An 11,145-nucleotide genomic window follows, 5' to 3' on the forward strand; every position below is an offset into this window, starting at 1 on the left:
CCCTCCGCATGAAGGTGCTGTACGGCGCGATGGCTTCTGCCTCCTGCAGAGAGACACGTGACTTTAATAACAGGAGTGAAGCCAGATGAAAAACATGAATGTGTTTGTAAAAGAGAAGTGACATTGTTTCCGCACCGTGTTTTCAGGAGTGTGCGGTGGTTCTGTTTGTCTTCTGATGGGTCAGAAAACAATGCATTAGTAACTCATCTTCGTTTCCTCTATTCTAAGTACCATGGAAACAAATGAAGGACATCGTCTTCCTCCATCGCTTCTGACAGTAAAGTGCTGCAATTTATGACTGCAGCACATTTGAAGTATTATATTTATACAGTTAAATATGTCTAATGCTGCTAAATTATTCCCAATAGGTGTATTACAGTATTAAACTCACCTGTGACGTTTTCCCCGGTAGATCAACCCAAAGATAACTGCAGTTATACAGATGACTGTTGTTGCACCGATCAACGCGTTTAGAAGCCGCGTGTGTGACGTCACGCCGCTCTCTCTCTCTTCTTCCCCCGAAACATCGTAAAGAAAAAGCTCTTTGTCAGATACATGACGGCTATTTACTCTGTAAAAAGGTAAAAAGTATGAAATGGGTTTACCTTCCACGGTGATATTCAGATGGAGGGTAACGGTCTCGCCCCCACGTGAACACTCACAGGTGTAGTTCCCACTGTCCACTGGTGTGAGACCAGTCAGGTGGAGAAACGCGGTCTGATTCTCCATCTTAAGAGTGAACCTGGAGTCACATTCGTTCTCAAAGTCTCCTCCGTATCGATACAGCAGACGACACTCTGCTCCAGTCCTGTTAGTTCTGATCTTACACACTATGAGCGTTATGACCTCTGTTGCATTGCTGCAGATGGTTTTAAATTCACTCACTGCAAACAAGTCAATTGAAGATTACAAATTTTTTTAATTAGAAAAAAAAAATTAATTCCATGATGCATTGCGTGTTTGTTGTTGTTACCTTCAGAGTTAAAGCAAACCGGAAGGTACAGCAGCAGAACAAAGCACAGTTTCCATCCCGACATGCTGGTCCACCTGCAACTAAAGCTGCAACTGAAGCTGCAACTGAAGCTGCACGTGCACTGAAGGGAGGTGGACGCACCTCATACTCTTATGAAAGAGGAAGTGCTGCTTCGGGAGCTTCTACTTTCACACCGACACACTGTGAGACTCTCATCAGCTGTGGAGGGCCGGACCGAACAGAGTAAAGTGTAAAGCTGCATCATTTGGGTCACAATGTCCTTAAGAAACGTGAGCTTGAGCTGTGAATAGAAGCTCGTGGTGTTTAGATTAGTTCATGTGACGGGAAGGTTGAAACTTTTAGGGATATTCACCCCTCAATTAGCATTAATCAACATGATTAAAAGAAACTAAATTCTTCTCTATGTACAATATTAAGGACTTTTATTGTGACAATCAGAAAGGTCCCAACTCATAACAAGGTGTGTGAATGTTCAAAACATTAATACAAGAGAAATAATGTGTTATTCCCTTTATTGCATTTCATAATCCTTCAACCACTGCTTTACTTTCATACAGAGTATTTAAAAACAAAGTAGTAACTTAAAAGGTTACATTTCATTACCAAATGGAAAATACAGATTTTTAAGATCCTCCTGTGTGTACTTGTAAAAATATCTCTTGACACTTGTTATTGGACACAGTCACCGACAAGCAACATTTCAGTGATAAACGTGTTTTCAGACAATGAATTTTGAATATTTTGTGCAGTGAAAGAGGACAGAGAACAGTTACACTGATCCCAGTGAAATGTCACTCAAAAGGACCTTCAGCTCATTCAACATCTACTTAAATCACATCTTATTGAAAGAAATCATGATTAAGTACAAACACAAGTCACAGTCCTCGTGCTGCTCCACGAGAAACCAGCACCAGCAGAAGAACGCCACACAACTGCGTCGGCTGGTCCATGATGGTAGAGAGCCGTCAGAAGAGCTGCAGTCTGTAAGCGACGCTTACGAAGTGCAAACAATGGCCGCAGACCACAGAACACATCTCTCCAGCCAGTGGGCCGCTGGTGCAGAGTGGTAGGAAGGAAGTGCAACACGTGTCCTCTTTTCAGTGAAAGCAAACCTTCATTTCGGCTTCAAACAGGATTTAGATCACAATGCACATGTTACATCACGCATAGAGTTTAGAGGAGGAGAGAGGAGCCAAACTGACTGTTTCCTTGTGTTTTTCTAGAAGCAGGAGTCCAAATGAAACTGAATGTCAGATCGAATAAGTTCAACAACTCTCAAGAGTTTGACGATTTAAAGTTGGTTTAAAAGAGAGATTTTGTGTATTGACGCAACGTTATTTAAGAGCTGACCGGGTGAAAGAATTCACGGGCGACGTAGATGGATCAGACTTTATTCAATCCCCGGAGGGAAGCGAGGCCTTCGCGCTGTCAATGAATCTGTACACACACACACACACACAGAGAATCACACATAAAACTTCCGAGCAATGCAATCATTGCCCGGGAGTCCATCTCATGCTGCGGGCCGGATCCGAAACCCAGAGGCTCAGCGGATGGACGTCCTCCCCCTGGAATACCCGGCGGAAACATGAAGGAAGAAAACCACACAGCAGAAAACTGCCATGAACGTGTGCAGGATGAGAGACATAGTCTGGTTCCAGACGACGTGCTCCAGCTTTTCCTCCAGGCGCCTGTTGCTGTCCTTCACAAGCAGCAGCTGAGTGGATGGAAGCACACGGGGGGGAGGTTATTCACGTATCGCAGGGTTTTCGTAGCTTCACAGATACGCCCGGGACGGCAAAGCTTACCGTGGTGCGAAGCCTTTGGAGGTCCTTGCGGGCCCGGTGGATGTCGGTCGCCAGGTTTCGGACCTCGGCCTTCACACCCTGCAGGGTGAGACTCTCGGGCCTGGAAAGGAACAGCTTCTTTTTAATGCATTCGAGAGGTTTAAAAACATGCAGCAGCATCATCTTCACCGGTGTGGGTCTGACCTTTGCACCGGAGGGATCTCCTCCCAGAACTGGACCAGGGCCCGGATGCCGTCGGGGGCTGCGGGCTCCATCTCAGCATTCACCACGAGCTAACGGCCGCAACACAAATTCATCACGATCTTACACGAAAGTAGTGTCAACGAGTCGAGAGACGCAAGGCGGGGAAGACGACACACCGCGTGGGTCCACGCGGCTGCCGTATCCGCCTCGTACTGAGTTCCCCTCACAGAGTGAACCGCAAAGACTTTGTTCCTGGAATAATCTGATTAGATTTCCTCTCCTATCTGCCTCCCAGGGCATTGTGTTGAATAATTCAATCAAGTGAGATCCCGCCTACTCCCTCCAGTGTTTCTGGAAGTTTTGTTTGTGTATTTGCATTAGTTTTAATGGGTGACATTTGTAATTTGTATAGTAAATTGCTTTGAGCTGTGTGGAAATGGTGCCTCTCATGCTCCATAGTTATTTGTGTGTCTTTAGCAGTAAATAAAAGAAGGAAGTACAACAGTCTTCATATAAGGGCGTAGTTTACCTGGGCGATAATAAAATAGGTGATTTGCGTTGGGCACACATTTACCAAAACCTTGATATTTACACAGTAATATATGGCAGTGTGCCAGGAAGTAACACATGAACAGTTTTCCTCTGAAAGCCTCGAAGCCCCAAGACAAAGCATGACCTAGATATATTAAGTCAATCGTGTCTCACGGCACTCAAACACTGCCTTACACCCCCACACTTCCTCTAGCATCACAACTTCCTTACTCATATACTATTGTCCATCCATCCAAAAGATAAAACCAGTCATATCTGGTGGTTTTGCAAATCTTTTGCTGCAGAACTAAGATGGCTGGCCAGGCAAGGTTCAAAATAATTGAAAAAAAGGTGCTCAACACAATAGTATACAAGTAATTACAAATCATAAAAGATCAACTCAATTAAGACACATTAAGAGATTTGGATGCAGAGATTACAAGTGACGTACATCTCTAAAACCTGAGCAAACATCTAAAGACACATTATTTTTATTTTATGTATCAGAAGAAGTCACTTTTCTCTTCATCCATTTTTTTTTTGTCAATTCCACTGAAAAAAGAAACAATACCGGACCTTTACATCGGGTTCACAGGTGTGAGTATCCTGAATGTCCACCAGGTGGCGTCAGTTACCCTGGATTTTATTTCATCCGGGCGCAAAGGCTGCTGGGATATTCTTCTTTCAGGAAGCAACATGAGCCGCTAAACGAGTTCCCCTCCTGCAGGTAAATGTTTGCTAAATAAACGCCTTTGCAATGTAAATATAATATACATTTTGTATATTAACTTTATGTTCATCTCGTGGTGTTGTGTCGATTTTGTACGTTTTTTTCTTTCCAGCTGAACAGTAAAGTTAGCTTAAATACTAGCCAACGTTAGGTAGGTTAGTATTGTTTTTAAAATACCAGAGGCAGCTATTGTATTGTAACGTTTTCTTCATGTGTTATCTGATGTTAATAAACATTATTTATCTTTCGATATTAGCAGGTTTGAGGGTGGAATAACGTTCGCAAAGTTAACGGGAAGATTCATACAACTGCATCTTAAATCATGGTAAGGCAGCCGAGAAGGTACAATCTTAACCTCCGTCGCTGGTTAATTAACGTTAAATGTGTTCTCGACCCTGTTCTTGAGTTTTTATTTACGACAATGACTCCAAAATAAAAAAGCAGATTATTAATTACTTAAACCTTTTAGGACATGTTGCCCAAAGGAAATTCAGCTGTCTTGTTGACAGGAAATTATACATTCCCCCTCTTGTATGTGGTGTTAAATGATTCTTTTTAACTAAAAATGTATTGTGCTAAAAAGTGCCCCACTGAGCGATAATCATAGAGGGTTCTGACTGAGAGGGACATTTCATCCCATGAGGAACACATCAAGTGGATATTTTAAGTATGTTGTACTTTTAAATTCAACTCGCAGATCACTGTGGACAATATGTAAATAAGCCTTAAAACTGTGTCTACATTTCCCATCTGCAGGAGGACATGAGCAGCACCCTGATGTCCTGGTTCTCCAGCCCCGTGTACAGCCGCTACTGGCAGCACTACCAGCAGGCCATGGCCTGGCAACAGAGACACAGGCGAGCCTATCGAAAGGCCCTGGACGCTGGCCATGGCCACACTTACAGCCAGGAGCCGGAGGGCGGCGGCGGCCGGCGGCAACGCTACGCGGACTGGAACGCGGGCGAGGAGGAGGAGGATGACGGCAACGGCGAGAGCAGCTCGGACAGCGAGATCGAGTGTGACATCAGCAACATGGAGATCAGCGACGAGCTTCGGCAGTACTTCGCCCAGACGGAGAAACACCGAGAGGAGCTCAGTAAGTGACAGATTGTGACATCACTGGCTACGCGCTGCGTGCTTTGTGTCTGTAAATAAGCGTTTTTCTTGTCCTTGCAGAGAAGCAGCAGCAGATCGAGGACGAGCTGCACGAAAGCTACGTGCCGGCCGACCGGGACCTCCGGGACGTCTCCTCGCGGAGCAGCGCGGCGCCTCCCTCGGACCGACCCGGCGAGAGGCGCGGGGCCGAGATGAAGAAGCTTTATGGCACGGACGCGGCCAAGATCCTGGCCATGGAGGCAGCGATGCAGCTTAATTTCGACCGAAACTGCGACCTCAAACAGCCCAAGTACTGGCCCGTGATCCCGCTCAAGCTGTGACGGCTGTACGCGGCGCGGTTTGGAGGAAACCCCATCTGTCGTGTCGCTTGAGGTTGATGTACAGTACCTCCCAGGTGATGCTCAAGCAGCGTGGTTCCTCGTCGGCTGCTTCCGTTACGCGCTGCAGCGGCTCCTCTTTGGCCCGTCGACTTAGTTTAACCACAGAAACATGTCGTCTGTTCACGTGCGTTTCCGTCTGGTATCCAGCTTTTCAACAAACGGGAGGAGGGTGATTTGTTGTTGTTGTTGTCGCTTCTAAACTGTCGGCTTCAAAGCCGTTGGTGTGGTTTCTCAGGAGGGACTCTTACTATTCTGTTTTATCTTGTGCGTCACCGCCCAGTGCTATTTTTTAGCCTGAAGGATGTATATTTTAATACAAATTCTGTTCATAATAAATTCTTTACTGTTTGACGTTGTCAGTGGGGATTTCTTATTTACCTCTTTTGAAATGAGTCTCAATTAATAATGCATTCGCTATTAAGCTTTTAGGCTTTATTTCTACATTCAAAGTGTATTTATATTAGAATTATTTCATCAAAGGAGTGGAGGGAAAGAAATGTCGTCTGTTACAAAGGTCCAGTGTTTACAATGTAAACAGTATTTACAACAATGACCTTTGGTGATTGTATTGTAACGGATAAAAGACGCCAAAGGTCATTGTTTAAAATGTCCAGTCAACTTCTTGAAAATGAAGTGGAGTAAAAGCGACTATTTCTCTTTGAAAGGTTAAATATGTAAGAAATAATAGTAAATACTAACTAATTCGCTGTGGTCTGGTCCACAATGCTATAAATAATAACACAAGTTGACTTGATTTTATTTCACAACGCTTGGAGGACAAATAAGGACACGTGGAGGACTAACAAAGTCTGATCTATCTTTGATCCAAACTTTGAGGTTTTGGACCGGTTTCGCGTGTGTACCTCACAATCAAACCAGAGCAGCAAAGGACCTAAAACCCAAATGTCACTCTGACATGTTTGTGTTGTAAATAGTATTATAAAACAAATGGATGTTGACATGGGAAACACTAGTTCATCATGCATGAAGGAGGACGTTCCGCGTTCGGATGGATGTCAACAATCTGACACTCTCACTTCTCTCTCACAACATCTGTTTCCCATGAGGCAGCAGGGCGGTTGACGGCCTTCAGGCCAGTGAGAAGTTGAGGACAGGCAGGATGTAGTCAAGTGACATGATTTATTTCGACGGAGGTCCTTTGTAAACTTCGGCTCGCCCTGTTTCGCTTGTTATTCTCCCCCAAACAGCTACTTTAGTCCCATCATCGTCATCCTGTCTTTCATCTGCATATCACTCCCCCCCCATCCCTCCCCGCCCTCCCCCCGCATCCTCCTTGCTGAATTCGCTCTTTGTGCTCTCTGCAGTTTAGTCTCAGTGGAAAGTGTGGAAACTTGTATCGTCTTGCATCCTCTTGCGTCGGCGCGCGCCGATCGGCGGGATGGATGCTGAGCGACTTCAAAAGGCTGCGAGTGTTGTTTTATTCTGAAGGAATGACTGATCACTGAGCCGGAACAGAGAAGGGAAAGTGGAACGATTCGCTGACCTGATTAGAATAACGGTGCACCGACCCTTAAACTGCTGCAGCGGTGCCATGATAACTGTCTTGGGACGACTGAACACAAAGCAGAGGGATTGTGTGTTTTTTTTTATCTTATTTAGGTTACAAGTTGCTGAAAGATTTTTTTTTTAGACGGAAGCAGAAATTTTCTTTGATGTATCTTAAATTGTGCGTTGCGTGATTGCAGATAGCCAGAGCGTGTCCTCGTGTGATGAAGTGAATTCATCAAAGAGTAAATCAAAAATGAGATCACTGTTAGGATGCGATGGATCCACTGTGATCCACAAAACCTACTACCCGATGTCCAGACAGGTCTGTCTTCTGTTCATCTTTATGTCCTTTTCTCTTTGTACAATATTTCAAACATGCCTCCCAACCCCAGTATTTGCCTTCCAATTTTAGTCCGCTTGTCTTACGGGTCCTGAAGCCTTTTAATCTCAGACCAACAGCTACTCTGAAGCGTCAGAGTCAGTTGTCATCGAGAGGACCTGTTGCCATGGCAACGCGGCGACGCAAAAAGCTCCGGGGTGGCGCATCATCGGTCACACGTCTGATCACACGAGCCCACTCATATGAATACACACACACATATACACATACACACGCACGCACACACAGACTTTCCCTCACCACCCACTGCCAGTCTGCCGCCCCCAGAGAAATGATGATGATGATGATGCTGCTTTGCTTTCCCTCCACACAGTGACTCACGGTGCACATCGTCAATGGAATCTGGTCTTAACCCACATCACTGCTGGCATGCGCTGCGGTTCAGTACAGTAGGTCGCAGGTGCAACAGTTCCTCACATGACTGTCATGACAACAACGTGATGCAGGCAGGCAGCCGTAGAGTGGAGAGGGTGGGGTTTGTGTGTGCGTGGCCTCAGGGTGGCTGTGTGTAGTTGGGATGACAACACAACATCATGTGGAGCAGACTGTGGACCAAATCTGGGGCAGCGGGATTAGCGGCTCGTCGGATAAATTGCTGGAGGAGGGTCGGTGGGCGGGGGGAGGTGTGTGTGTGTGTGTGTGTGTGTGTGTGTGTGTGTGGAGGTGAGTGGAGGTTATTGCTCCTGCACTCTGACTCTATTTCTCCAGGTGGTTCCAGTAGGAGGCGGGCATCCGGTTTGTGTTTGCACATATTCGCCATGAAGTTTCACCTAAGAGCAATACTTTGCAACCACGTGCAAACTCACACAGGGGTGCAGGTGTCTCGGGCACACAGGGGTGCGGGTGTCTCGGGCACACAGGGGTGCAGGTGTCTCGGGCACACAGGGGTGCAGGTGTCTCGGGCAGCTCAGATGATGACGACACACGAAGGTGTGAATGAATTTAAGTTGCCCGCTGGCTGGTAGAAGACGTGACGAGATGGAGAGAAGAAAGGTTCTAGATGGACCAATCTTTGTCAGCACGCGACGGTTCTGCTCAGGGATGAGAGGGAAGCGTCTCCTTGGCGACCGGCGGAGGGGGCGGGAGCAGTGGGTGCAAAACTGGGTCATCGTTACCAACGCAGATTAAGGGGTCCCGGGTCTGAACACACTCGTGCTCCCCAGAGAACACACACAGACACTCATGCAAACAGAGTCCAGAGGAACCTCTCCAGGTGAGCGACGACGCGGCGCTGCAGGTGCTCCGACCTGGCCGTCCACCAACGGTTTCCCTTTTAGAAGAAGCCAGAAGCCCATTAAAATATCAGGGATTAGACTAACGCCACAGCGGGAGGCCGATAAAGCCGCCGCTGAGACACTGTTCCTGTGTGTGTGTGTGTAAAAGTGTCCTTTTGTATGTTTACGTTTGCCTGTCTCCAGCTGACCAACGAAGCCACAGCGAGACGGATGGATCCGGAAGTTTTAAACCGGCTTATTTGATGAAATTGCACTTTGTTCTCTTTGTACTCTTACGGTTGAAATGCACTTATTGTAAGTCGCTTCGGATAAAAGCGTCAGTTGGATGACATGTAATGTAATATGTGACGCCACGCCCGCGGTGAGGCTCAACGTTGCCACGGAGACAGGAGAGATGGTAACTTGTATCTGAGCGCTGTCTTACACATTTACGCCCCATCTTATCCGTCCACAAGACCATTCCCAAGCTCAGGCTTTGGCTCAGCAGGCTGCACACTGTAGGCGTAGGAGTCCTTGTTCTGATGCTACAGATCTTTATTTCGCTCCTCGGCTTCTGCCTTCAAGGCGGTTTCAAGCTGTGACGAGGACACAAGAGAAGTTCTTCCAGGAACTCATAGCACCGGCGAAAGATCTGAATTAGCGCGGCCCTTCTGCGGTGTTAGGCGTCCCCATGGCAACAGCAGAGGCCGGCATCACTCGGAGATCTGAGCGCCGTGACGCTGAGGATGTGATCCTCTCAACCCGTGGGAAACCTTTCAAACTGAAGTTTGAAGTCGATTTGCAGACGCTCTTTGCGGAGGTGGCCAGAGACTGCTGTGTCCTGCTTTTGTCCCTCGTTATTCCTCCTCTGCAGACTCTCTCCTCGCTGCGATGAGGGACGACAGGCGTCCGTTTGCCAACAATAGACGCCGAGCGTCCACGCAGCTCCTTCTGGAGCCACGCATGAAAGCGTACAAACACGCTGTTAAAGGTCGACACCTTGAAGGGGATCGACTGTGACACGATCTGATGTAGCTCGGTCGCTTCCGCACAGAAAGATCTCAACACTTACTGGACGGGTTGACCCCACTTTTTGTAGAGATATTGGCGGTTTCCAGACGATGTTGCCAAAGGATCTTTGGTGACTCCAACACGAGGTTACAAAATAGGGCACACACACTCGGCAATCCCCTGACTTTCAACTGATTTAAATATTTAGCTAATGCTAAGGAGCTAAACTAAGATGGTAAACATGATTACAGCATTAAGCCTCATGTGTTAGCATTGCCGCTGTGAACATTGTGAGCTGCTTGTTGTAGACGGTTCAAGCTCTTTCTCAAAGGAGGAAGAAACAACTAAAATATTTGTGTATGTATTTATATTAATATTTTTGAGAAAATTGTGAAATTCTTCTGCTGAACTCCATCCGAGTGTTTTGAGCTTTAGTGATGCTGCAGAAACTATCATGTATTTTCCATTGGCAAAATTATCGCCGTACTCCACACACAGATAATGTCGGTGTGTGTGTGTGTGTGTGTGTGTGTGTGTGTGAGAGAGGGTGAAGAGTGCCAAGGAGCACATCTCATCTTCTGGAATGGTCCTTAATCTGTGTGACCCAGTCAGGGATTATGGAGGTTATGGGAGAAAAATGGGACTTGAAACTAACCCCTCAAGCCTAATAACCGACAGTTTGTGTCTGATTTCTTCCTGCAAAAGTAAGTTTATTATTTTATTTTGGGTTCACAACACCACACCACATCTCAGTGTGTTTCATAGGGGACTGACTCCATTTATGCAGCTGATATGGCTTCCTCGTGACTCAATCTCAAAGAGACATTCAGATGGCAAAAGGTCACTGGGATTTGACTTGTGGGTGCAAACTGGGTGTTCATTTCAGCCCTTTGGGGGCAATGGATCCAATAAATGGCACGTGTTCTGCAAGCGGATTCTCTGTGTGTTTTTTGGGGATGAAAAGAAGTGAGAGGTGCAGCTTTCTGGACTGATGTGTGGGCCGAGCTTGGTCTGAAACAGGGCCTCGTGGGCCCCAATTAAAACCTTATTTAAGGATGGAGGTTTTAGGAAAGATGTGTCCCATTGTGAATGATGGAACCCCCGTCTCCCCCACACACACCTATCCTCAATATAAACACACCAACCGGGGAACGGGGACTCACCTTGCTTTCCTCCTCATTGGCTGTGTCATCTTGCACTCAGCCAATCAGCATCTTCTGGGGGCAAACAAAGGGCGCCCTGTTGAATAAAGCCAGACACACGCTGTGA

The 11,145-nt window shown here is 46.6% G+C and overlaps 2 protein-coding genes across 5 annotated transcripts; one reads left to right on the forward strand and one right to left on the reverse strand.

Moving 5' to 3' along the window:
• Window positions 1-2,369: 2,369 nt before the first annotated feature.
• LOC144406108 (uncharacterized) lies at window positions 2,370-3,254 on the reverse strand. The gene is made up of 3 exons (XM_078100474.1): window positions 2,986-3,254; window positions 2,803-2,902; window positions 2,370-2,711 (listed from the first exon to the last, which is right to left on the reverse strand). The coding sequence occupies exons 1-3, from the start codon at window positions 3,054-3,056 to the stop codon at window positions 2,541-2,543; spliced, it is 342 nt and encodes a 113-aa protein (XP_077956600.1). The 5' UTR covers window positions 3,057-3,254; the 3' UTR covers window positions 2,370-2,540.
• Window positions 3,255-4,055: 801 nt separating this feature from the next.
• On the forward strand, window positions 4,056-6,090 carry gemin8 (gem (nuclear organelle) associated protein 8). Of its 4 annotated transcripts, none has more exons than XM_040190228.2 (5): window positions 4,056-4,243; window positions 4,503-4,571; window positions 4,830-4,913; window positions 5,003-5,342; window positions 5,423-6,090. In XM_040190228.2, exons 4-5 carry the CDS (start codon window positions 5,009-5,011, stop codon window positions 5,680-5,682), a joined length of 594 nt encoding a protein of 197 aa, XP_040046162.2. In that variant the 5' UTR covers window positions 4,056-4,243; window positions 4,503-4,571; window positions 4,830-4,913; window positions 5,003-5,008; the 3' UTR covers window positions 5,683-6,090. The 4 variants fall into 4 exon arrangements, with proteins under 4 accessions (XP_040046162.2, XP_040046137.2, XP_040046170.2 ...); XM_040190236.2 differs by having other exon boundaries at window positions 4,117-4,243; window positions 4,506-4,571; XM_040190203.2 differs by lacking the exon at window positions 4,830-4,913.
• Window positions 6,091-11,145: the final 5,055 nt, after the last annotated feature.

The sequence above is a fragment of the Gasterosteus aculeatus genome, chromosome 1 (genome assembly GCF_964276395.1).
Source record: "Gasterosteus aculeatus chromosome 1, fGasAcu3.hap1.1, whole genome shotgun sequence".
Classification (NCBI taxonomy): Eukaryota; Metazoa; Chordata; class Actinopteri; order Perciformes; family Gasterosteidae; genus Gasterosteus; species Gasterosteus aculeatus.